The sequence below is a fragment of the Zonotrichia leucophrys genome, chromosome 1A (assembly GCF_028769735.1).
Source record: "Zonotrichia leucophrys gambelii isolate GWCS_2022_RI chromosome 1A, RI_Zleu_2.0, whole genome shotgun sequence".
Lineage (NCBI taxonomy): Eukaryota > Metazoa > Chordata > Aves > Passeriformes > Passerellidae > Zonotrichia > Zonotrichia leucophrys.
Window position 1 is genome coordinate 21741538 of NC_088170.1, and position 27565 is coordinate 21769102.

General features: G+C 38.3%; 1 protein-coding gene across 2 annotated transcripts; it reads left to right on the forward strand.

Moving 5' to 3' along the window:
- The first annotated feature begins 1437 nt into the window (after positions 1–1437).
- XPOT (exportin for tRNA) lies at positions 1438–27565 on the forward strand. 2 transcript variants are annotated; one of them, XM_064701861.1, is made up of 26 exons: positions 1492–1578; positions 3965–4073; positions 5030–5163; positions 6962–7044; positions 8123–8179; positions 9571–9640; positions 10807–11025; positions 11605–11789; positions 12089–12257; positions 13512–13748; positions 14038–14076; positions 16604–16666; positions 17636–17760; positions 18640–18784; positions 18930–19049; positions 19231–19325; positions 20085–20154; positions 20451–20689; positions 21171–21456; positions 22671–22860; positions 24049–24165; positions 24251–24366; positions 24869–24916; positions 25827–25898; positions 26463–26519; positions 26991–27156. In XM_064701861.1, the coding sequence occupies exons 3-26, from the start codon at positions 5104–5106 to the stop codon at positions 27015–27017; spliced, it is 2889 nt and encodes a 962-aa protein (XP_064557931.1). In that variant the 5' UTR covers positions 1492–1578; positions 3965–4073; positions 5030–5103; the 3' UTR covers positions 27018–27156. The 2 variants fall into 2 exon arrangements, with proteins under 2 accessions (XP_064557930.1, XP_064557931.1); XM_064701860.1 differs by lacking the exon at positions 3965–4073 and having other exon boundaries at positions 1438–1578; positions 26991–27565.

Consider the following 27565-nt stretch of genomic DNA (forward strand, 5'->3'; position numbering starts at 1 on the left):
CGCGGCCCTGGCTTCCGGGCTGGCCGCACCGCGTGGCCCGGCCTGGCTCGCAGGCAGCGCGGCCCCGGCCCAGCCCCCTGCCGCCGGCACCGAGCCGCGGTCCCGCATGGGCCTGATAGAAGGTAGACCTGGCTGTGCGTGACTCCGTTTCCAGCCCGCCCTGTTGGCGTTAGCGTGAAGGATGTGGCAGGGAGGCTCCAGGCGGAGACACCGAAATTCCCTCGGGGCGGTAGCCGGCAGCCGGTATCGGGGGAGCCTTTCTCATTCGTCGTCCTCCGGCATAGCTAGGTCACTGGCTACCGCGAGGCTGCCCCCGAAGATCGCCCCCACGCACTCAGTTCTATCCCCGTGCACTGAGAGCGGGCAGTGGCTCTGCGGACAGAACAAACAAGTTTCTCTCGAGCTTTGGGCCCCTCACGCCTTTTGAGAGCCGCGCTGCCGTGGCCGCGGGACAGGCGTGGGTTTTGCCTCGGAGATACTGTAACAGCCTCGGGGCTGGCTCGGGTTTGTAACGCAGTTGCTCGCGTTTGGGTCGGTTTTCAGTCCGGCCGAGCGGCCCCGCGGCCGTGTGGCGAGGCAAAGCCCCGAACACGGCGCTGCGCTGCAGAGCCCTTTGCGCAGGAGCCCAGTGCCACGTGTGCAGACACAGCTGCGTGAGAAACAACGCTCACTTTTAAAGTTTCAAAGGTTTATTAAACCTTAACAGAATACAAGAAGAGACTGAATAAAGAAAAATTGCAGCGCCCAGAGTACGCCCCCATACGGCCATGTGCTCGGCTACAAAATGGATACTCTGTTTTTTACATCCTCGGCCCCCTCCAAAGTCTTGACAGTTTACTCCTTCTCTGCTGTCCATTGGTGGAGATCACTTTCCTACACCTCGATTGGAGGCCAGGTGTTGCCATGTCGCGCCTCCTACTAATAAGCCTGCCTTTCCTAAATGCCCTGGCTAGTGACAGCAATACCCGGGGAAAGGGAAGAGGACTGTGGGGAGAGCATACCAAAATAACATAACTATACATCGATAAAACTTCTCTTAACGTACACATAATGCCCATCTCTTAATTCTGAGAGCCAACTATCGCATTAGCTATCTACAGCAGCTGGATTCCTCCTCACGGACAAGAGCACGCCAGCCCGGGCCCTGCCCTGTGTGCGTCCCAAAGCCGGTCGCTCCGGCCGCTACTGCAGAACTCGCACTGACGGCCGAGCCCCGCCCCGCCGCCGTTGACACGGCACTATTTCCAGACACTGCAGGCAGTTCAGGGGCGGCCCGGGACAGCCCTAGTTTATTCCACCGCTTCGGCTGGTTTTACAGCGGTGCTGGCGGTACTGAGGCGGGGGTAGGACTACGACTCCCAGGCTGTTTCGCGGCCGGTGTACATCCCGGCGTGCCTCGCGGCCGGCCGGCTTGGCGGAGAGGGGTGGTCCTGCTTGGTCTCCTCCTCCTCCTCCTCCTCCTGCCGCCAGCCGAGGCGGCGCGGCCCGGCCCGGCCCGCTCCGCTCCCTGTGCTCGTGGCGGCTGCGGAGCTGTGGGGGTGGGCAGGAGCCGGCGGCGATGGAGCACTGACCGGGAAGGTACCGGCGGGGGGACGCGGGCAGGACGCGACACGCGGAGCGGGTGACTCAGCCCGGGGGGGAAGGGGCAGTGTGGGCTGAGCTGGCGGCGCCTGCGGGCTCCCGCGAGTCCCCCGGCCGGTTTCCTCAGCCCAGGGCCGCCCCCCCACCCGCCGAGAGGCTCTGGGAAAGGGGGGGAGGCACCGCCGCGTCCGCCTGGCCCAGCTGCTGGGGAACAGCGGGGGCTGCAGCCGACCGGGCCCCGCCGGTCCCGCCCTGCGGGTGCCACGAAAAATATCTGTGCTTTATTTTCTGCTAATGCACGCTGTAGTCTGTGGTGCGGTTCTGTTCGCGGGAGCTGCCGCCTCGGTGGCTGTCCATCCGCTATGGTTCTGGTGGGGGAAGGAAGAAATCGTAGGACGGCAGCGTGAGGAGAGCGAGGGAGGGACCTCCCCGCACTTCCATATTCCGCTGGTCGCGGCGTGGTCGGAGCGGCCGTTCCCCAGTGCGGGTGCTGGGTCCCTACGTGGGGCCCGGGACGGCGCCGGGCAGGTTTCAGGCCAGGCCGGTGGCTGTGCCGCGGAGCTGAACGCGGTGAATGCCCGAGCGCCCGGGCCGGCTGCGCTGCTGAGCCCTGCTGGCTCTCCGCAGCCACCGGAGACCGGGCTCTGACCGCGTCTGGGGAGGGGGCGAGGAGGCCTTGCTCCTTACCGGAGTTCCTGCCGGTAAAATTGTGCCTGAAACTAAGACCTAATGTCACTTCCAGAGAGAAAAACTTTTCTAGTCCAGTGGAAAAGTTGTCGAAGTAGCAGTAGTTACACAGTTGTTGGCTTTAACCGCCTGTTAGGTCAGTGTAAAGGGTCTAGAGCCCAAAGAGGCTGTAAATATGCCCAAGGTTTGCGGCAAACAAAACCGCAAAAAAGACTATAAAAGATGAATTTTAATGTCTTTGTTTTATTAGAGAGAAAACTTGAGGAAATTCAAATGAGGCACACCACTGGCTCCCCCTGTGTTACCGCATCTCGTAAATACTTAAAATGACTGCTGAACATGAAGCTTTTCATAATGCTGATTGTTCCCGTGGTTAGCATCTGTAGTTAAAATGCTTTGAATGCTTTCATTATTGGGGCATATCTGGATTGAAGTTACACACTTTGGCCACGTCTTTGTTGTTTATTGGGGAGTATTGCCCAATTGAAGTGGGTTGAATTTTTTTGTTTTTCTGCCTCCTTTACACTATGAAAACAGTCTTTACTATCAAATGTACTTTTAAGTATTTAGTAGGGGAAAAGGAGTAAATTATTTTGATGCGACATACCTGTATGACTTTGCTGGTAAGGAACTGCAGCCTTCTAATTACTGTAAGATGAGTTTGCCACCTGACATGGTGTACTGCTTAACAAATAATTATGTCTAAGTAAGACAATACTTTCTGCACAGCTGCATATTAACTATTGACATTATCTATTGTTTTTTATAAATAAAACTTGCTTTAATGACATATTTGATGTTATAGCCAAGTGCATTTTGTGAATTCTTAGTACTACTAAAATCACTGTTCAGTTTTGCTTTTGAAGTGTAACTGGCTGGTTAAGTAGACACGTGGCAGAAAAGCTACCTGCTTAAGTAAAACCATGAGGCAAGAAAAGCTATTTTATTAGTTTTCTCAAGAGGCTCATTCGAATATTTTATCTCATTAATTATCTTTTAGAGCTGGCTAGTCAAGATGAATCTGAGAAAAGGCTATATGATAGAAGTTGAAATTTTAAATGCACTCATGAGGCATTTAGAAAATCAGGAGAACAGTTTGGTATTGGTGTTAGCAATAACGAAGGAAGGGAATACATGTTTGAGTCACATTATTTTAATTAGTGAAATTTGTCACCCAGGTATAAATCATCTGCCCAAAAGATAAAAATATACTGATACCAGCAGATAAATATGCAAAAACCAGTCTCTGTATATTAAATAGTTGTGTAACTCTGGACCAGACCCTAATCAAAGGATGCAATTAAAAAAAAATCATTTTTCCCTACAGTATTTTACCTTTTTTTAGTCTGTCTTTTCTAGGTGTTGATTGTGGGGAAAACAGATTGGGGGCTGGGGCCGCAGAGGGAGAAGACTCAGCACAGCAGTTTAATCCCTAAAGGTTCTGCCCCTGAGGGGGATCACAGTGACTAAGGCAGTCTGTGAGGCCTTGTTTGCCAGGAGTCATCACTTTGTTCCAGACTTTCTGGTTTCTGTACTGCCAAAACCTGCAAATTTTTTTGTATGAACTCAATTTTACTTATTAAATTGCTTTTCATTATGCATAGTGTATTCTGTCTTGACTTTGGCATAGTGTATTCTGTCTTGGCTTTTCTATAAAAGTCTGTTACCACGTTAAATTTTGGGCTCTCCTTTTCAGTTCTGCTTGCTGTTGCTTGTCACTGTGCCACCTTTCTTCCCGTGGGGGAGGGTGAACAGTAGAGCTTGCACGAGACACAATACTAAGAAATTAGAAGTTCTACCTATGGGTATGTAGGCAGCTTGGAACCACAGCTCCTTTGTATTTCATCTCTTCCTCTTGTCTCTTCCTTTCCCCTGCCTCCTACATACTTACATAACCAGGCCTGATTTCAGGCCTAATTAACTATGTTACCATGGGTGGGGGAGGTGGGGCAGAGAACTGAAGGATAGATGGATTTTTGTCCCCTCTTGTTATTTAACAGCATCCTATTATTTGACAGAGAAGTTTTAATTTTTTAAATTCTCTGTGTCTTACTAGAGAAGTGTAGAACAGTCCATAGCAGCATGCCATCTTTAGAACATTTTACTAGCTCAATTGTTAATTTTACACTGAGTTTTCTAAATAAAAATCATTGCTAGTGAATAAGCACCCATTGGTAGGAAGAGAAAACTTTTGTTAACAACTTAGTGTGGTGTGTTTTGTGCTTAATTTCTAAGACACTTGCATGTGCTTGCTTTAGAAGAGAGACCTCCTAATGACTTTCCCCCACCACTGGAAATACTTCATAAGTGGGTGTATGAAGCATCTTATCTATATTGGAGTTGAGTAGAGATTCTTTTTTGGGTTTTTTTGTAGTTAGGTTTGAGGTGGGGAAAAAAACAGTGGCCTTTCATTTAAGGAGTAGATTTGTGCTTATGTTGTATCTTGCTGAAACTTTTGCATGCTTGAAATTTGTGTTTAAGTCTTTCAGCTGATTACTATACTTAATGCCATCTTCCTGTTAACCAAGTTCTCTTTTCAAGAGCACTGAAATATATGGAGACTTTAAAGTTCCCTTATTCAGTACTAAATACAGTACTGTGAAAAGTTGATTAAAGGACTTAGAATTTGTACTGTAGCATTCATGTTTAGTTGGAGTACATTCTTTGAGGTTTGTGGGCCACCTTGTGTGATTGTTGCTGTCCTGGTTTTGATTTTACTTGTTCTGCCGAGCAAATAAAATTTCTCTTTCTGTATTTGCAGATGATGGTATTTTGCCCTCTAGAAGCAGTGGGCAAAGCAGTTAGGAGCAGGAAACAACGAATATAGCAATAGACATGGATGAACAAGCCCTTTTAGGGCTCAACCCAAATGCTGATGCAGACTTCAGACAACGAGTATGTAATTAATTTCCTCTTCTCTATAATAACTGGAGATGGTATTGCAGTGCAAAAAATTGAATGTTTTCATGGGCTGGCTGGGGGTTTGTTGAGTTTGTTCTGAGAGCCAAATGCGTAGGATTTGTGGTGGCAAGTACAGAGCCAAGTCATGTTGCAAACATGTAAGGTGAGGGATGTGTATTATCAATTCTGTTACATTTCAGTTTGATTTCATTTAACATGCATAGAATTTAATTTTCTGGACTCTGACTGTTTTAGTTTTTTCCGTTCTTTGTACTTGTTGCTAAACTCCTTACATAGATTCTCATAGAATGAAAATCAGCCACAAAAACCAATTTGCTTGAAATTAGCCTGTTGATTCTTAGATGTTTTGAACTCATCTTAATAGGTTTAGTGTCATTTTAATGAAATATGTGGATTTAATTGTAGTGAAACTTGTGTAATTGTAAAGTAGGTTAAGAAAGTAATCATGATATGTGGGTAACATTTACTGCAAAAGAGATGATCCTATGAAAAGACATTATTATTTATATAGCTATTTATTGAGTAATTATCTCTGCTAACTGATTACCATGTTGATTTAACTGTCTACAAGATAACTTCTAGTAAAATCTTCCAGGAATGAGGATGTTGATACCGTGGTTTTGTGTTCGTAAAGCAGATCCTGGAATGTTTACAACAGTTACAGATTTGCTAAGTAGCCTGTTAAATATGTTGGTTCTGGGTATTTGTCCTTTTTAAAGGATGGATATAGCTAATCTTTAGTGATCTGTCAATAAAATATCACTAAAATTGGAAGCTTTTAGATTTGGCCTTTTGACTATGCAGTCTGCTGAATTTTGAAATATTTCATAGCAGAAGGGAACCTACCTTTTCCACAGTCATGTAAGATGTAGCATAAGGGAAGTATCAAACCATTTCTAGTAAAATAATGCATTAAGAATAAGAAAATCACTAGTACTAGCTACAGGAAGTGAATTCTTATTTTAGGACTTAGTTCTGAATAAATACTTTGGGAGATGACTATGGTTAATGGAAATCTTTATGAACTAATGCAAAAAGCAGCCCCTAAAATATCCAACAGCCAAACCCCCTTTGAAATACATGCATTCATAGAATTGAAATAATGTTGGTAATCTAATTTCTGCTTCAAAACTTGCTTTACTGTTCTGTATTACAGGCCACACTGAGCCTTAAAGCAAGTAAGTGAAATTAACTGTTGTCAAAAGCTGCTTAGGAGTCCTGATAAGTAACATGATTATTTAAAATTTGGTAGAGGTTTTCTCAATTTCTGTAGATTATATATTGACAGTTGTCCAGGTGGTAAGTGTTTGAATGTTTTATGAGCTTGGAGCGTTGAATACAAGCAAAGTGGTGCAACAAAACAGGGAAATGTTTTCAGTGAAAAATCTAAATTACCACTTCTTTAGAATGTGTGGAAAGAATTGTGACTTGGATGTGAACTTCCTCCTAAATGGAAAGGCCCTGAGCAAGCTGCCCTGCTCTAAATGTGTCTCTGGAGTTCCATCTAACCTCAACACTTCTGATGCTATGGCTTCCATATTCAAGTTACAAAAATCTTTGTGTTGAATGTGAAGTGGAAATGGGTACCTATGACATTAGCATTTGGAAAAAAGCCTGCTCGGTGTTAAGGTGATTAGGGAGCCACTGGAGTGTATCCAAACAGTGTTGGTGTTTTGAAGAACAGTTGTTTAAATACAAGGGAAAGTGTGAATGAGATGTATTGCTATGTGCTTTGTTCTTTTTAAAGTGTAACTTACTTTGATTTTTGCAGGCACTAGCCTACTTTGAGCAGCTCAAGATATCTCAGGATGCTTGGCAAGTCTGTGCAGAAGCATTAGCTCAGAGTATATACAGGTAATGTAACTAATAATTTCTTACTGTCATTAGTAATACGTGTGGGTCTGATTTAGCTGAGCAGCATAATAGGCAAACTAAATTGTTGAATGTTAATATGTCTTTGTACTATTTTTAGTATCATAGTGATCTGTGGCCTCTGTATAATGCCTTTCAACAAGGAACAATGTATAAATTAAACTCCATAGTAATTTAGGAGCCCAAAGACTGCTAGGTTTTGAAATTCTGAGGAAAAGTGCTGAGAATTGCCCCCTGTGAGACTGTAGACTGTATATGCTGTAATATCATAAGTAGTTCCTTGCCCCAGTTCTATGGACTAGGCCATCCCATTTTTCAACATGCATAGAGTGTGTAATCACATTATTTTTGCACATAGTTGTGTATTTACATCAAAAATACTAGGTTGTCACTGTTATATGGAATAATTCATTTTGGAAAGAAATTGAGGGGTGCATATCTCCTGAATAAAAGCAGTAGTTTATAGGAATGCTTTTTGGAAATAATTTATCAAAACTACTGACTCCATCAGAATGTGCAGTAATTAAAACCACATACGATTAGAAATTATAATCTTTAAATTATACATTATGGTTGTTGCAAGTTTTAGATAATAAGATGAAAAAGCAGTGTGGATAACAGAGCATGTGGAATGTCTATGCTTAATCTACACCCCAGTTTGTCTTTACTCTGCACCTTTGATTTTTAAGGTGCAGAGTACAATTTGCACTTAGTGTAGTAGTGGGCCTCAAACATCCTATTGAAGCCTGACAGATTTTTGTAAGGGCAGGATACTGTAGGTATTGTAGTTTTGTTTATTCAATACTGAAATCAAACCATAACAAACAGGTGGCTGTAGAAAAAAAGACTAGTATCAAACATAAATATTAGCTTACCAGTTGCTCATTTCTACTAGCTTGACTGCTCCACTATTTGCCATTTTTACTTTGAAGTAACACTAGCAGCAGGTTTGGTTTTTGTCTGGTGCCAAAGGGGCAATCTGATTGTAATATTTGAGGAACTTTTTTCTTCACAGAAATGTGAACCTTATTGCTTCCAGTAACAGAATTTTCTTTTCTAGTGATGATCACATAAAGTTCTTCTGCTTTCAAGTTCTGGAACATCAAGTTAAGTTCAAGTGAGTAATTTTATGTGACACCATCCATATACATCTGTTTAATTTTCCCTTTTTATTCTGCTTGCAAATGAAATAGTATTTGTTCCCTAGTTGTGATTGATAAGGTGTCTGTAGTCTGGTGCAGAGAGCTGTCTTGTATTTCTTTCCCTTTTCCTTGGAGAGGTTTTGAGCAGCATGCTGTGCTCTCAGCTAGTCTAACACATCTATGGCCCAAAGCAGACCCAGTTAGCAAGGACTGCTTGCAACTTAGCTGTCCCTGTCTGGAGATTCAGGCCTTACTCTGTACTCTCACTGATTTTTGCAGCTGTGCTCTGTACTGAGCCCTGGACTTCAGACAGAGCCCTATTCATTCAATGGCCATGGCAGAGATGTTTAGAAAGTAGTCTTTTCACTGAGTGGTGGTTTCATAGAACCATGACTCTAGGGAAAAATACTTTTAATAATATGAATGTCATTGCACAGAACTGTATTTTTTCTCACTTTGGGCTCCCTTGATCCGGAATTGAGCATTATGGAATCTTTGAATATGATTGTGATGGCTTGTATTACACTGAACTGGTCAGGAATTTAGATAGGAATAAGATGTATTTTGTGAATGTTTTTTACAGTTTGATATGAGTGCAAATGTTAAACACTTTATTTGCTTGTTCTTGTTTCCTGGTGCTTATTTTCTTTCAACATTTTCGGTGGGGTGTTTTTTTTCTTCTCTTTAATGAATAGTTGGCTGTGACTGGAACACTGGAGGCCCATTCAGCAGTCATTCCTATTAAGGACTTTACAAGCCAATAGCTAGCTCTCTTTGCAGTAGAGTATTCTCAGCTTCACTAGTCCTAGCAGAGATATGACTGGTTTTTGAGGTGGGCTGGATATAATGTCACAGTTTGCCAGGACTCTATGTATGACATAAAGCAGAATTACTTCCTTGGGTTTTTTGACATAAGGCTGATAGTAAATGTAGTGTAGGTCAGATCAGTGAAGGACCTCTTGTACTCAATAGTGATAGTCTTCAATGTGTAGTGAACAAGTTCAGGCATATACAGATGTCTCTTCCTTCTCCCTTTGGCCTGTGCTGAAATGTTTGTTTTTATCAGGGTCATATGTCCTGCCCCTAATAGAGCAGACTTCCTGCAAAATTTCAAGCTTCTACTCCAATATAGGAGGCAGTAATGCCTCAAAATGTGATCCATTACTATGGGTAAAATGTTTTTTATCTTTGCATTTGAGTCAGAATTTTAACATGCAAATAGCTTTGTAAATTGCTGTCCTAGAAACTTTTCATTAATGTTCATGTGGAGCATTGCCTACCATATAAAAGAGTTTTTGCTTTGCTGAGTGTTGGTGCTTGCCATGAAGCACAGTTGTATTTTGACCTCAGTATTTTTTTGTTTCAGATACTCTGAACTTACTGAAGTCCAGCAGCAGCTAATTAGGGAAACACTCATAACATGGCTGCAAGCACAGGTATGTATGTTCTTCACTGCAGTCTTACATGTTAGGCTTTTAGACTAACATAGGGCATTGAGTGTGGACTAAATGTTTAATCTGTTGTTTGAGTAGAAAGATGGCTTCCTGAAGATATTTGATATCTGATTATTAAAGGTTTGTGAGAAACTTTTAAATCAAGTGTTGTAAAGAAGTCCATACCTGAATTTAGTATTGAATAGATAATTCTTGCATCAGATAATGATTGTGGTTTAATTTATTATGTGTGAAATAAGGTGTATTAAAAGTTCCCCTTTAGAGAGGCATAGTACAGATTGCTGATGTTCCTGAGTGTCTGGAGGAGAAGCAGGCCTGCGAATTATTTTTCTAAGACCCTACTGAGTGAACTCCTGTCTGCTTGGAGTGCTGGCAGATGTTTATCACTCCTCTGTGATAATAAACCATGTTAGTACTGTGGCAGAGTATGAGCTATTCTTTCTTGTGGATTAGTTACTGTAGCCAAAGTTGTAGTATCGGCCCCACCCAGGAGTTTGCAGTCAGCAGAAGTATCCACTGGTTTGCCCGTACCTGCCATTGTATAGTGCCCATTGCATTTCTGCACCAAAGATAAACATAGTTGCCGTGTAGAAAACTTAACAGTAGGAAATGGAGTGTAATACAACTTTAAAAACAACAGATGATTTTGAAGTGGATTAAATTGCTCTTCTCTTTGTGGCGAATTGTTCTGTTTAGGAGTTTCTGAAAGGAAAAGGAGAGGAGGTTGGTAGTGGCGGATTTTTTTTTCCCCGTAGATTTAGGAACTTCCCTTTTTATTTGTAGCAGTAACATCTAACACAGGCACAAGCTAGCTACAGGAGGACTATAACTTTCACCAAAGTGGCAAATGATCTTTTAGTCTTTGAGTAGTTGTGGTGATTTTGCATGGGAGGCATTTATGGAAGACACTTAATGTCTTGGTACTGAATGAAAGGCTTAGGACTGTATCACCCATAGAAAATATTTTCCCTATTGCAGGACACTTTGCCCAATTTTTCTTCAAATTCCTTGGAAATGTAAGGGTTTATTTACTGGTCTAGGCCAGGAAGAGAGGTAGTATATTAACTACTACAGAGAGATCAATAAACCTGTAGGATTCCTCTCTAATTTATTGAGAATATACAAATGAAATGTCTTGTCTCCACCAGATGCTGAATCCCCAGCCTGAGAAGACCTTTATTCGCAACAAAGCAGCACAAGTCTTTGCATTGCTTTTTGTTACTGAATATCTCACAAAATGGCCCAAGTTTTTTTTTGACATTCTGTCAGTAGTTGACCTTAATCCACGAGGTGTGGATATGTACCTCAGAATCCTGATGGCTGTTGATGCTGAGCTGGTGGACCGGGATGTTGTTCATACATCAGAGGCAAGTTGTTATTTTGCGTTAATACTTGTTTTAAAATTTTAAGTTCTCTTACTTGAATTGGACCAGGAGATTTTTAGATATGCTTTTATCCTGTGGTAGTTCTGCCTTAGACATATTAGATGGTTTAAATTCAAAATATTATATTTAGCTTTGTTGTTTAATGCTTTTTATGGTTTCATACTTTTCAGCTAATTTTTTTTTTGCTTGAAAGCTTGCAAACAAAAATTAATCAACCAGGTTTGCCAGTGTAATGCTAGACTGACTCATTTTTAAATGTTAATGTTTTCTAGTGCATGTTTTTAGGGGTCCTAACCCCTTAGAAAAGTCCATTTAATGATTTGGAAGACTACTCTTCTTTTTCTGCCTTTTCTTTCAATTTTCAGGCACTGTGGATAACAAAAGGGAAAACTTAGGCTATTTTGGCTTTATTTGTTGAAAAGGAAAGAAACATTGTCTTTGGGTTTCTGATTTAGCTTGCTATGACACATGATGTCTGGCATCTGGATACAAAAATGCTACTCATTTGACAAGATGCTGATCTGTGACAGGACTGATGTTATCCTTTTTCTGTATTGATAGGAGGCTCGTAGGAACACCTTATTAAAAGATACCATGAGGGAACAGTGCATTCCAAGTTTGGTGGAGTCGTGGTACCAAATCTTACAAAATTATCAATATAATAACTCAGAGCTGACATGCCAGTGCCTTGAAGTAGTTGGAGCTTATGTATCCTGGATAGATTTGAGCCTGATAGCCAATGAAAGGTAAGAAGGTTTTTATGGAAAGGGTTTGCAAAAATCACCTTGGCAGTGTGCTGACTGTACAGAATTAAATATATAAAAGTCCTTCAAAGATGACTTTTAAGCCAAGCTGATAAAATGGCCAAACTAAACACTACCCTGTTTGCTGTGTTCTCTTTAAAATGCATAACATGTTGGGTTTTGCCAGTACCATAGAAAGATAATTGTAAAAAGAGATCATTGTAAATATGCACACAAATAATATAAAGCTTCTATACAATGTTACTTTGTATATATAAAGCTGAATTATTTTTTCTCTGAAGGTTTATAAATATGCTGCTAGGTCACATGTCTGTGGAAGTTCTCCGGGAAGAAGCCTGTGATTGTTTGTTTGAAATTGTAAATAAGGGAATGGACCCAATTGATAAAACAAAACTGGTTGAGTCTTTATGTCAAGTATTGCAGTCTGCTGGCCTCTTCAGTATTGATCAGGTTTGTGTACTGATTTTTAACAATAGGAATGAGTCATACATTTCTGGCAGTTTTGAAATAAGTTGATGCACAGAAAATTATAAAACAGTCCATAAGTTAGAGGGAAGTACCTGTGCTTCTGCATCAAAACTGAACACTTCTTACAGTTTTCTCATACTTAAATTTAAGAGCTTGTTATTAGTGTTCATTATTAATTTGAACACACAGGGTTTCGTTCTAGAAGCAGGGTATTATGTAACTCCCCTGTTCTGTTCCTCTCCTAAAGCTTGTTGTGCTTACTGTTAATTCGGCTTCTGTGTTTCCTTGTTTTGGATCTTCCCTCCTGAATGATTCTGCAATAGGTATTGTAGGCAATATAGCTGATCTAATGTCTCACCCTAAAAAAATCTGTGCATAATTAAGTAGGGCAAAAAGCTTTCTTAAGGACACGTATGCTGTTTTGCTCGTGTGCACCATCAAACATGAGGCTTGAAATGCTTATCTGTAAGCTGGAAAAGTGTACCTACTAACTAAACACACATTTTCTGGCAGTTGCCTTGTTTAAGGAACAACTGTTCACTCCCTGCTGTGGAGAAAGAGCAGCCAGTCCTTATGAAGCTGTAGTTCTTAGATTGCAAGGCTTTTAACTCTTTTGAAACCTTTGTCAAGTTTGTATTCCTACTAATATAAATCTTGCCTTGGTCTTTCTTGGATAAACTTGTTATTCTTTCACTTTTGTCTAGTTATGGCAGAGACAAAATGTCCTCTTGAGGTGGCTGCTTTAGGGGTATTTCTCGATTCTGATCAATGTATTTCTGCAAAGCAAGCCAGGAATACTTAATATTAACTCACTGTAACAGGCAGTACTGAAAGGTACTTGTTATCAGTATTTCTGAAGTAAACTGCAGCTGGTAACTCTTTGAAGTTTTTCCACAGATAGATTTTCCTCTTATACAGCCTAGAATTTATGGTAGGCATGTGCTGCTGCTTTTATTTTGAACCTTATTGCTGTAAAGAGAGAAACAAACAAATCTGAAGAGATGAAGCAAGCTACTGTTGTGTAATGGAGGACACACAAATCTGGCATTGCTTTAACTTTTTTCTCTCTCCATTCCCAGGGGGAAAACAACCAATGGTAGGCAATTGGTAGTTTCCAGCTAGGAGACAAGTGTTGGTTTAATTCTATATACTAGACATGGGTGGTACAGTCTGTAATCTTATATTACTTAAACATAAGCTCTGTTAGTATTTTTAATCAGGTGTCTTTTCTTGCAGGAAGATGATGTGGATTTTCTGGCCAGATTTTCTAAGCTGGTCAATGGGATGGGGCAAGCATTAATAGCTAGTTGGACTAAACTGGTAAAAAATGGTGATATGAAGAGTGCTCAAGACACTCTACAAGCTATTGAAGCAAAAGTGGCTCTGATGTTGCAACTTCTAGTTCATGAAGATGATGACATCTCTTCTAACATCATTGGCTTTTGTTACGACTACCTTCACATCCTGAAACAGGTAAATACATCTGGCTTCAATTTAACACCAATTCTGACATAATTTCATTTGATTTTTGTGGGAATGTCTCATACTGACTTGCAAAATGTTTTTTTTACTAATTAACATTCTGTTTCTTCACTGCCTGTGGTTATGCTATTTCTGTGGTGTTGTTTAGAGATCTGAAGGAGTTGAGTTAAATCTTGTGTTAAGGGGAAAGGCAGATCATATGGCTGTTAAAAAAGCAAGTCTTAGATGGTAGTGCAGGAGTAAGAATGCAAAAAAATAACGCTTGAATTTTATTTTCCAGCTTTCTGCACTTTCAGACCAACAAAAAGCTAATGTAGAGGTAGGTATTTTTTACTACAGATCCTATACTTCAAGAACACATTAGATCAGAATGTTTCATTTTGCTGAAACAAATAATATTTAATTTTCATGCCTCGGTGTGTATGTGACAGTAATTAAAAGTAAGGACAATGTGTTCCATCTTTTGCTAAGTAACTACAGTTGTTTCTTTAAATAGTAAGCCTATATTGGATTGTGTATGAAGATGAAAGCTATTCTAGAGCTGGTCTTCCCAAACAACCCTTAAGCATATGCTTGGCAAGCTCCTCTGCAGGCTATACTGTTCAAAGAATATTCTTAAATCAAACCTGTTTCTTCCAGTTTTTACTTTTATTAAAACTTGCCCTTATTCCAAAGGATTGGAAGAAGTCTAGGAAGGATTGTCATAAATATAACTCTTAATAATATAAGTTAAACTTAAGAAAGAAGCAACAATTGAGAGATAACAATTGTAATTTTGAGCAGTTATATGTTAAACATTACATCAAATATACATTAGCACAAGTCAGTAATCTCAAATTTATATATAAAACATGAAGTTCTTGTCCAGTTTTGGAGGTAGTAAGCCTATATGGATTTTTCAGTCCTGTCTGCACCAGTGTAGATGTACTGATTTGGATGTTGAACTGGTTAGATTGGTGTAGTTATTTCGTAAGTTCATACAGCTAGCAGGTTTGATGCCTTTTCCTTTACAAAGAAAACTGAATTCTGAACCTGTTCTAACATGACAAGTTGAATCTGGATAACTGCAGTGTAGAGAGTCTTGATTTCCTTTTGTCTAATGTTGGTTTAATTTGGATTAGGTAACACAAAAAGCGAACTTTGATAATAGCACTGAAGCTTTTTATTTTTGTGACTGTCTTTTGTTGTTACAGCTAGATCAAATAATGTTACTACTGCAGTGTACTTAAGACACTGAAAGCTGGAATATATTCCTACCCTGAAATATGTTGGTTTAAGTTGCTTTCATACTGGAGATTTTCTTGTTTCAAATATTTTTTAATTTTACTGAGCACTTCTTAAGGATTTGTGTTAAATGGGGAAACAATTGTAACAATTTTTTTTCTTTGATCCACCTCGTAATAAGAAAGTAATAGGAAATAGTCTAAATCTTATTGTTGTTTGCCTTAAGCTTTACATGTTGTGCTTAGCAGCATTCCTTTAAAGTTTTGCATTTTAGAGTATACACTTTCAACTTGTTCATTATTTGAACAGGAAAGAAAGGAGGCTTGTTTCTTGTGCCTCTGAAATTTCAAAGTTTTTTCTCATCAGTAGGATCATATTTTTAGTTCTTAGAATGACAGGTCTTTCTAAACATTTTTGGCTACAAGTGTATTGCATTAATGTTTTGCAGTTATTTTAATTCTTAAATATCACTTCTTACAGAGAAGCAGACACTTCTCACAGGTCATGGTGACACTTAGTGTCAAGGTGCCTATTTCTGCAAGACAACCAAGAATTTCACCTCAGTAACTTAGGTTTAATCCATTGGTCCATTTTGGTGTTGATGAATTTCAGGTTTTGCAGTTAAAATGAAAGATAGTAATCATGGTTTATTTGTCAGAAGGTTTTTTGTTTCATTTTGTATCATTCAGACTTAAGTAGAGCTAAGGTCAAGCCTTTATGGCTGCTTTAAGATGTACCAGCAGTCCCTACTAAGGTTATATTGCACTTTATTGCTCTAATTGTCTGACAGCTTGCTGCTGCAAGTTATGGACAAAGTGTAGAGAGACCTTCCCATTGAGTGACAAGGTGCAGAAGGGGGCCCCTTGCTTTCTAAACTCCTCTAGGGAGAAGTCTAGGTGCAGCTGGATCCAGTCTGTCTCCCAGACTTGGCAATGGTTTATGTATAAAGGATTGTGTAGGTAAAGCTTTTTGCAACTTTGTTCTGCAGGATTAAGGATAGCAAACCAAATCTATAAATGATTGATTTTATTGATGTTGATGATAATGATTACACTAAAAGACTCAAATCAGAAGTATTTACCACATGCAATGGATAGTAGTTACAGGCACTACAATATAGTGACTGTTTCTTGAAGCAATGTGTGTTAAAGATGGCAAAACAATTTTTGAATAAAGATTGATTTTACACACACCAATTACTATGAACTATTAAAGAAGTTGATGTTATACCTAAGCTGACTTATCCCTTTAAAAAGGTTGTCCAAGATACTATTTCAGTTTCCCCTGCCTAGTTCAGTCATTTTGATTGTTTTCCATGTGAACTGAGCAGCACAAATTACAAGCAGGAAGTAAAGCTTGATAATACTGTCAGAGACTGAGAGCTCCAAAAGGTCTATGCTGTCTGTCTGGAATAGCATCTGTGTATTGTTTGGATGTAGTCCATCTGTTTTGAGCTGGACTGTTAACTTCTGCTAAACCTCTGAAAAGAATAGTTTAAAAGGGGTTAAAAATATTTGTAAACACATAACACTAGCTACAATGTTTTCTTTACTGTAGTATTTTTCATGATTGTTTCTTATAACTGGTCTACTTCTGTGCTTAATGTTCTGTTTTTATCCTAGGCAATCATGTTGGCTGTTATGAAGAAGTTGACATATGATGAAGAATATAATTTTGAAAATGAGGTATTGTGTTGTAGTAATAAACAGACGTATGCAACTTAATTATATGTAATAGAACTTGCTCACACTTAAAATACATATTTTTCATAGACTAAAGATTTAAAGGTAGGAAGTAAGGTTCCATAGGCTGAGGCTTTTTCCTGTATGGAAAGCTTCTAGACATGTCTGCATAGGACAAAACAACATAGTAAAAGTATATCCAAGCCAACTGAGTTTACAATATTTGTGGCTGTGTTTGTACAGAGCTATTCCAAGCCAAGTACAGCTGTGCTGATAACTAAACATAGCTGTTGAGGTTCAGTGCAAATTTGCATGTTTCTGCATGTCACTTCTGTCTTGCAAAAATACATGAGAAATACTGTGTAATGAAACTCAAAAGAAGTGCCACTTGAGCTACTGGAGACAGTCAAACCTCTGCAAAAATGAGCTAAGGGTGGGGTAAGGTCTTTGATTTCATTTTCCTTCCATGCTTAACATCTCTATCAGCCAACAGTAATGACTGAGTATGTGGGACAGACTTCGTCCCAGGCTGTTGAGAGAGCAATAGCCTTAAAAGGGTTAACTTAAGCTGTATCCAGTCCATCATAAATGTTGTCAGTCCAATTTAAAAACTAAGCTAGAGGCTAAGAAAGAATGTCTTTGAGGAGTGAGTCAATTTTTAAGAATTGCGTTAATAAGGCTTTGCCAAACACATTTTCTTTCTTGTTTTTTTGGCCTGTTTTCATTTTGGAAAGCGTTTTTAGTAGGTTTCTGGACAGAATGCAGTGATTCTCAACATACTATATCCAGCCATAAAAGAAGCCTGCTGTTATGCTGCAAGAGCACTGGATGAGCATTACTGAATTCTCTGAGTGTGCTATACTGGTTTTGTATGTACATGTTTTTGCTTTAGGTGTATTTGTCTAAAATAGTTGTGGGTGAATTTAATCATGAAAATAAAGACTTTACTGATGTGTATTTTTTTTTTGGTAGGGTGAAGATGAAGCAATGTTTGTGGAGTACAGAAAACAGTTGAAACTGCTGCTGGACAGACTTGCCCAGGTTTCACCAGAATTATTGTTGGCATCTGTCCGCAGAGTTTTTAACACTACACTTCAGTAAGTTGGGGTTTATAACTTGATTTGTATGAAGCCTTTTGGGCTTAGGTTTTTATTTTGCTTTTGTAAGCCATCAGTATGTAGTGAAATGTGTGATGCAGCAAGGTGAAGTCAGTTGACAGAATGAGCTCATTACAACTTAATGATAAAATACGGCTTCGTATCATCTGTTACTCAGCCCTCAGAAAGAAAAAACTTTTTTTGTAACCTTAAATGGTAGCTTTTCTTTCCTAGAGGTGTTTCTGGATCTTTGTCACTTACCTACACAGCACCAGCCGTTTGCAGAGGTGCTCACTTTGCCACATCTCATAAGAGTGTCCTTGAGGTGTAAATATTATGCATTACTTTTATCAGAAAAACAAAGTTGGATGAAGGAAAAAAAATCTAAGTGAAGTATTTTTGTAAAAAAAAAAAAAAAGAAAAGGTAGATCTAATCCTGGAAACTGCACACAAGTAAAGAAACATTACTAGTTCCCTGGCTAGGAGGAGAGTTTTGTGTATACAAATAGAAATCCAGTATTGTTAGTGGCTACCTTGTACCTTAACTGAGTCTCTTCTTATGTGAAGCTGAATGGATTGTCCTTGTGTCATAGTAGGTGTGTTTTGTATCTAAATAAACACAACAGAAATCTGTAGCTTTCAAGTGGAAACTGGCAAAAGAAAGCTGGTGATCTGATGAGAAGGTGGTATTTTTGAGGATAAAGTCTCTCAGAAGCATCTTGAATAACTGTCTGAGCCTTCCAGTGTTTTATTAGTTTAAATCTGTTCTTTTTATGCTGTGCATCTGAAGAAGGTTTAAAAAAAAATATTAACATGCTATAATCGTGATTATTTCATAAAGTACTTAAGACCAACATGATCTTCATATTCTTGCCCTAGGAACTGGCAGACTACCCGATTTATGGAAGTAGAAGTGGCAATAAGGCTGCTGTATATGTTGGCTGAGGCTCTTCCTGTATCTCATGGTGCTCATTTCTCTGGTGACGTTACTAAAGCTACAGCTTTGCAAGACATGATGAGAACGGTGAGCATGTCTTGAGAGCTTTTAAAAAGCACCACTAAAGCCTAGAATGTTTCAGTCCTCATGGCTCGTTGTAATGACCAGCATATGCTGCAGTTAGGTTTTCTAAACAGCTAAAATACTAACTTGCTAATGCTTTTATTTGTAGCTGGTGACTTCTGGTGTTAGTGCCTATCAACACACATCAGTGACCCTGGAATTTTTTGAAACAGTGGTTAGATATGAAAAATTCTTTGCTGTTGAACCTCAGCACATTCCAACTGTACTAGTAAGTTTTGTCTCATTTACATTTTTAACTAGGTGAAACTAGTTAAGTTCTTTAGACTTAAGAAATTTTCCTATTCTCTGACGGTTCCTAAGGAAGCTGGGTTTCTTAACTTGTTGAATGATTACATTTTTCCCCTGCTTTGCTTAGACACTGTAAGACTGAGATGCTTTATTGATTACAGATGGCATTTTTAGATCACCGTGGTCTTCGTCATACAAGTCCCAAAGTACGGAGCCGAACAGCTTACCTCTTTTCCAGATTTGTCAAGTCTCTGAAGTGAGTAAATAAATGTATCCAAATGGCACTGAAATGACTGCATACAACACTTCTGTGTGTCCCAGTTGTCATTGGAACAGCCTAGGTTTCAGATGGACTGTGATGAAGTAAAATACCAAAGCAGTGCTCTAGCAGCATTGTTCCACAGTGTAGCAGTGGAAATATTTGTCACAGAACAAAGAAGTGGAATACATATGCCTGGTTTATTTTGATCAGATGTTAAAGCTGATCAGCAATATAAATGCCTTTTCTACTTTTTTTCAGTAAGCAGAGCTAAGTGTGAGAGGATCTAGAGACTTTCAAGAGTAACTATTCCCTGTCCCTAACTAAATTTTGAATTCTTTTGGAGTTTATACTGATGAAGTTTACTCAGTGTATGAGTCTGTTGAGCAGTCTTGTCCTTTTGGTCTTATTTCACAGGCATGCATTTCATTTAGAGGCAGAAGAAGCTCAGAGATGGCTCAGATTTCAGTATGCTTTTATTTTTTCAGCTGTTCAACGTACTTCACTCAAATTATGTATATTTTTAAAAAATTAAAGAAATGGTTATTTCCTACTATGCCATGTATTTATTTGGCCTACCAGTAGCATCATACCTATAAGCCAGATTTTTCTTCAGCAATGCTTTGATATTTAGAGGGGATTCGTATATGGAGAAGGCAGTTTGGAACCTAACTTCACAGCTTACATAAAGTATCTTGAAACTTGTAAAAATGAATGTGCTTCTAAGTAGTGTTATGTACTTGTGTTTTACTTCAGTAAGCAAATGAATCCCTTCATTGAAGATGTTCTGAACAGAATACAAGACCTGATGGAACTTTCTCCTCCTGTGAGTATTTGCAGTAGGTTTTTTAATGAGTGAGGCTTGCACTTACCAGTGTGCCTGAGTACTTGCTGAATTGTAAGCTTAGCATGTAACCTTGGCATGCAGACATTTAAGCACAAATAATTGTCCTGCTTTTTTTGTGTGAGATCACTTGCACACCTTGCTTTTGTACCTAATTGTAATCATCTTGCTTATGTGGGTTTCTGGGAGTATAGGGTAGAGATGGGTGTGTATCTAGAAGGCAATAAAGCCTTGATAGAGGACATTTAGTCAATTATGCCTGTTATCTTCCATTGTAGGAAAATGGCTACCAGGCGCTGTTAAGCAGTGATGATCAACTTTTCATTTATGAAACAGCTGGAGTGTTAATAGTTAACAGTGAATACTCTGCAGAAAGAAAACAGGTTCTGATGAGGAATTTGTTGACTCCGCTGATGGAGAAGTTCAAAGTATTGTTAGAAAAACTGATGATGGCACAAGATGAGGACAGACAGATGGCACTGGCTGACTGCCTCAATCATGCTGTTGGGTTTGCTAGGTAGGTACAGCACAGTAACACTGTATGTTTCTGGTTTGAGTAAAAAGGAAATACAAAGGCTTTACAGGGAGGAGGGACTGAGATTTCTATTTATTTACCTAGAAAGTCATCCGTGGTTGTGGAATTTCTTGTGATAGCTGAGAAAATAAGTCAAGTCCCCTTAGAAGAGTCTGCTTTAGATGTATATATAAAGAATATTGAGCATGTTCATAATGAATCAGCATCTATTTCTTTGCTCAAAGAATTGTATGGAGCTAATCTAATCATATGTTGTTGGTAAATTGTTAGAATTTAATTCTCAGAAACTGCCAAAGTGAAGCTCCTTCATATGAAAATATTCTGTTCATTACTTCCACTGGTTCATGAAATGGAGTATTGTAGTTTATGAAGTGCCTGGGTTGGAAAGCATTTGTTCTGTGTTACTGCTTCTTCATTGTACTGGAATGGGAGCTTATGTAAAACTTGATGTGTGCCTTTGCAGCCGGACCAGCAAGGCTTTCAGCAATAAGCAAACTGTAAAGCAGTGTGGATGCTCAGAGGTTTATCTGGACTGCTTACAGACGTTTCTGCCAGCTCTTAGTTGTCCATTACAAAAGGAAGTTCTGAGAAGTGGTGTCCGCACTTTCCTTCACCGCATGATTATTTGCCTAGAGGAGGAAGTTCTTCCCTTCATTCCTTCTGCCTCTGAACACATGCTTAAAGATTGTGAAGCAAAAGATCTTCAAGAATTCATTCCTCTTATAAACCAAATAACAGCTAAGTTTAAGGTATGATAGTGCCTAAGCTTTTCAGGGTCAAAGTGTTGCTGAGAGATCTTTGTTTCTAGTTCCAGAAAAACAGTTATGTGTCAGAACCCTCCCTAAAACTTAGTAAGTGTATTTTGAAGGCTGCTATTGGGAAACATTGTTTTTGATGACAGTCATATGTTGCTGGATTCACAGTGATTAAATGACTGATTTTTTCTTTGTTTCGTCTTAAATGTTTATATTGTGTAAAATTTCTTTTGATTTGATATTTTAGAATACTACTTGCATCACAAATTTTTCTTATTGACACAATTAACTTCATGCTCTCCACTGAAGTTTTAAGCTAATGTTGCAAATTAGCTTACAAATACACAAGCTTTGAAGTGAATTCTCATATTTTATAATGAGATTTCCAGAAGATAGAGATACAGAAGTATCAAATATGTGTATAAGGAGGAATACAGACTTATATCTGGAATAACAGATAATTAAAAATAGTCTGTGAAAGATGAGGAAGGTAAAATAAAAAAGTCACAGGAGCAAGGTGGGACAAATACCATGTTCAGGTGTAGTGTTTTAAGTTTGTATGATACAGTAGTATTCTTATTGTAACATGGTAAAATAAGCTTCTACAGTCTCACCTTGAATACTTTAAAGGCATAGTAAAGAGAGAATAAAAGATAAAATCTTGCTTAAGCATTAACAAATTAACATATCAGTTGCTTCTTTGTGGAATCCTGACGTGACTGAATAGCACATGCCTTCAGTTTTTCAATTCATAATTAATTTAGTGCCCTTAGCTATATTTTGCACTAAAAGTGTTGTGACAAGTTTATTCTGTAATGTCAGTAGGAAATATTTAGTAATCCTTAAAGAAAATTTCTGCAAAACCTGACCTGTTGCCAGTTTTAACATCTTAGAAATGGTATTTCAGGATATTTGTAATTGTCTGTCTGAACAGAAGAATGAACAATCCTGAAAAACCTTTTCCTACACAAAATTATGCTAGGCAGGACTAGTTAGTTTTGTGCAAAAGGCTTAAAATAGGTGGTGTGTAATCAAGATGCTGTAATGTTCATGGTGACCCTGATGCAACTTGCTGTGTTGTAAGTAATTATTTGAAATTACTAACACTAAAAGTGTATCCAAGCTGAGAATTCTAACAAGACTTAAGTTTTAACTTCTTAATGTTCAATTTCTCTTTCTAAGCTGACACCCTCTTCTGATCTTCACAGACGCAGGTTTCACCTTTTCTGCAGCAGATGTTTATGCCACTACTTCATGCTATTTTTGAGGTGTTGCTCCTTCCAGCAGAAGAAAATGACCAGTCTGCTGCTTTAGAAAAACAAATGTTACGGAGGAGTTACTTTGCTTTTCTGCAGACAGTAACTGGAAGTGGAATGAGTGAAGTCATAGCTAATCAAGGTAAGGAATCCAGTTTCTCAAAGGATAGTACTATGGTTATTCTCACCCACCTTTTATTTAAGAAAATTATTAGCCCAGTTCCTGGCAAGTACTATTAACTATCTTACAATAGAATGGATTAATGGAAGCACTGTGTTCAGCTTGCCTGATTCAAATTATCTGTTGTACAGGAATTTGGGGTTGTGAAATCAAGCTATAATAGGCATATTCTTCCTTTTGTACTTTTCAGCTTAATGTGATCATTGTGCCTGTTAAGACAAGAACAATGTATCCTGTCTTCATGTGTCATTGTACTTGTCTGGTGAATTGGAGATCCTACACTACAAACCAATGTACAGCAGTGTTCAGACTGCTGGACAACACCACTCACCGCTGCCACTATTCATTCTGTCTATTTTTGGAAAGACACATCAGTAAATCCTGTCAACTTTTATTATTGTTGCCTTATCTTGTTATCTATGGTAGAAGGCATCATGTGACTTAGTATATGTAGTTACCAGGTTTTCCCCACCTTTACTGGCCACATGCAAATTAGTTATTTTTCACAGTGGGAATTTGAAGTCAGACATCTAGTTGCTTGATACTGTAAGTGATTCTTTCTATTTAAATTCCATCAAAATGCATAGGGACTTCAGAAAGTTTAAAGTGACTCATGTGGTAAGTGAAGCTCAGAATTCCTTTTCCCTGTCCTAAAATGGTGGTAATACTGCTGGGACAGAAAAAAGTAGTGAGAGCTTTCTTGACAGAGGCACTTGGTAGTTGTGATGGGCCAAGAAAATTTTAAAGAGATCAAACAAATAAGCATAAATGCAGCACAGAAATTTTAAATGTTTGAAAAATATCTTGTCACATGCTGCAAGATAAGCTAACTTACTTCAGTGCTGCTGAGTTTTAATTAACACTTCCAAGTTAGGTAGAGAGGACAAAATTTTTTGCCCTCACCTTTGTGTGGGTTAAAGGCCAGAAGAGCAATTTAAATCTCCAAACTTAAAAAAAAAATTAACCTAAATAAGAGTTGTCTTGCATCGTAGGGGAAACTTCCCAAAAATATTTGAGATTTGTGCAAAAAAGAGCTATTTTGAAGTTGAAGCATATCTTCCAGGTCAGTATTAATATAAAATAGTGTATGAGTACCAAAACATTTTATGCTACAGTTTGAAGTAACGAGTTCATTTTAATGTGTTTAAGGTGCAGAGAATGTGGAACGTGTGTTGTTCACTGTCATTCAAGGAGCAGTGGATTACCCAGATCCTATTGCACAGAAGACTTGTTTTATTATTCTTTCTAAGCTGGTGGAGCTCTGGGGTAAGAATGTCTTTCCAGAATTCCTTTCCATCTGCTACTACCCATGAAGAAGCAATAGAACTGGAAATATGTTTTTTCTTTTTAGGAGGTAAAGATGGACCAGTAGGTTTTGCAGACTTTGTCTACAAGCACATTGTTCCTGCGTGTTTCTTAGCACCTTTGAAGCAAACGTTTGACTTAGCAGATGCTCAGACAGTACTGGTGGGTATTATGATTTTTTTGCATTCATTCCTCTGAGGCAGACTGAAGCTAACAAACCTGCAATAGCCATGGAGATTAAAGATTGTCATCTCAGAAATAAAATCCTTTAGGTTTTGCTGATTTTTTTTACACTTAGGTATCTGTATGATTAATTATTGAATATTGTGGTGGTGTATCCTGTAGTTTATCTAGGCTCAAAATCAATTGGAGATCAAAGTATTTAGCATTGACCTGCATTATCTATTAACTAATGTTCAGTGAAAGCAAATACACAGAGTGGTCTGTTCTCTAGTTTATTTGGGATTCAGCTGTGCAGAAGCTTTTCTGATTTTCTGATGAGTGGAACAAAACCTGGAAGCTCAAGACTTGGCATTGTGTGAGGGGAAAATGAAGGGATAATAGCATGAACTAGCCCTTGTTTTGGGTCTCATTAGATTCTTCAGCTTTGAATAGTGAACCAGTAGACCAATGCAACAGTCTAATGCTCTGTATTACATTTCAGGCTTTATCAGAATGTGCAGTGACATTAAAAACAATTCATCTCAAAAGGGTAAGCTTCATCATACTTCATAGGGAATAACTGTCACATGTTTCTTTCTAGTGGTTTTATCAATTTCCAAAAGTTAGATACTTACTAGGATGAATTCCTACTGTATTTTTATATAAAATAACAGGATGATCATAATGCTGTGCATGGATACAGGATCCAGTAGTTGTACCTCTTGATAAATGAATGCAAAATACCAACTCTTCATTAAGGAGAAAAATCTGCTCACTTTGTTGCTGTTCTAGTTCCAGGGCAATTTATGTGAATTGGTAAAGTTGATTCACTTTCCCTTGGTAGATCTGTTGGATTATGTTTGTATTCTGCCAGCTTGTGCAGTAACCCTTCCTGTGCTGAAAGTTATCTGATAAATATAGGTAAAGAAAACAAAAGCTGAAGTGTTAATCAAAATGTTTGTTTCACTCAAAGGTTTGGACATTCCATTTTACTATTGCTTAGTTCACTGCAGTCAATGTTACAAAAGAAGTACTGTGCTCATCTTCTCTTGGCTACTGAATTTTGCAATGGGAGTAGTATGGTAAAGCAGTAGGCAGATGCTAATACCCAGTTATTTTATTTCTTCCAAATATCAGTTAAATTAGAGTTGCCTCCATAATTAACTATCTCTTACAGTTGACATGTAACAAACTGTTTGGCTCCATTGTAATTCTTACTTCAGTGCAATTTTTAGTGCATTTTTCTTCTGTGTAACAAAAGGTACCAAATTGCAGTAGAACCTTTAATGCCAAGATTGAGAAATCCTTTTTATGTGCTAACAGCTAAGAATAAGTTAAACATTTGAAAAGCATTAATTTTCTGTGAAATGGTGATGTAGACTACCATACAGTATAGGGATATGATTTTTCCATCTGTTAAAAAAAAATGCATGAAGAAAATGTTTACTGCTTTTTTTTAGGGTCCTGAGTGCATTCAGTATCTTCAGCAAGAGTATTTGCCTTCTTTGCAAGTAGCTCCTGAGATAATCCAGGTAGGAGTTCCTAAAAGAATACTGGGAAAACTCTTTAACACTTTGATTGATTGTTAAATGCAGAGAAATGTATATTTACAAAGCTAACCTCCTTTTATCTCATAGTAAAATTTACTCAGTTATTGCATATGAGAATAGGATTAATTTATCACAAGGAGTAAAGATACTGTAAAGGTACCTTGCAAAAACAAAATTCCAGTGCATGTAACTGTCTAAGCAATCTTCCTACTTTAATTCAAATTTTCAAATTTTAACTTGAAGATATCCTTATAGATAGTCCCATTTCTGTCTCCTCAGCTAAAAGTGAACGAGATATCCTGTGTTTGAAAAAAAAAAAAAAAAACAACCCACCAAACAAATAGTTTTTCACCCTAGAGTGCATTTGGACTATCATAGCCTTTTACAAATTTTTATCTATAACATGCTTTTCTTCAGTTGTACATGAAGGAAAATACAAATGAATACCAATGGCTTTACATATGAATGTATCTCAGGTTGCTTTGTTGCTTCACTGAGTTACTTCTTAGTTATTGCTTTTAGTTATTTCTTTGTTTTTTCCTACAGGAATTCTGTCAAGCACTTCAGCAGCCTGATGCTAAAGTTTTTAAAAATTACTTAAAGGTATAAAGATTTTTTTTTTCTTTCAATAGCTTTTAGTTCCATACCATTCAGTCATAGTAGTGACTTGGAGTAAAACCAAAATACTGAATTATTTAGTAGTTTTCAGTAGATTCCTATTGGGAATCTCAAAGGAGCAAAGCAGTTAATTGGAAAGACAGAACAAACTAAAACCTGCATCTATAAAGTTGTCGCTCATTCTTAGCACCTTGCTATCTCAGTAGTTTGATATTCTTGTGGCTTTTGTTCAATAGCTGAAAAAGCAATAATGTGATCCTATAATTGTAGAGACTGTTAGATAATTTTTGAGGGTGTGAGCATAAAAAAGTAGCACAAGTCAACCCCTTAAACTTAATGTGTTAACCAGTATGTTAAACACAAAAAATAGCTCTGTCAAACAAATTCTCTTATACCTCAAGCATTCCATGTCTTACATTTCCTTTGTTTTAATTTTTTAAAAATAAATTTTTGCAGGTTTTTTTCCAGCGAGCCAAGCCCTAAGGAAAGTACTGGAATCTCATGTACCTGTTTCCATAACGCAGAACTCTGGTCCTTAATTTATAAAAATGCTAACTCTTGTGCCATTCAAACTGGTCTTGTTATAAGAAATGTTGCTTTGTGCTCACATCAGTACGTACTTTAACCTTCTGCAAAAAAGAAATGCAAATTCCCCACTTGTGTCTCAGACATGAAGGTATGTGACAACATGAAAAATTATCTGTATACACAAACTTTTATTATGTATAGGATGAGTTAAGCTTACACTGTAACACAGCAAGGAAATTACACTTATTTTTTAAATTAAATGAATTAAATGTAAAAATACCTTCAGACCATAGCAATGGTTATTAAAATGTGTACATTTTTGATACGGAGTAAAATGTTTTAATAAGACATAAAATTCATTTGTTCATGTATGGTGACATGAAAATAAAACAATCAAAGTCTTTCTTGTAGATAGTCATTTTATTGAAGTTGTCTTAATGATAAAATATATATATACCTCCTATAAAACAGATTGGTGTAATAAATGATTTCACTTAAAAGTA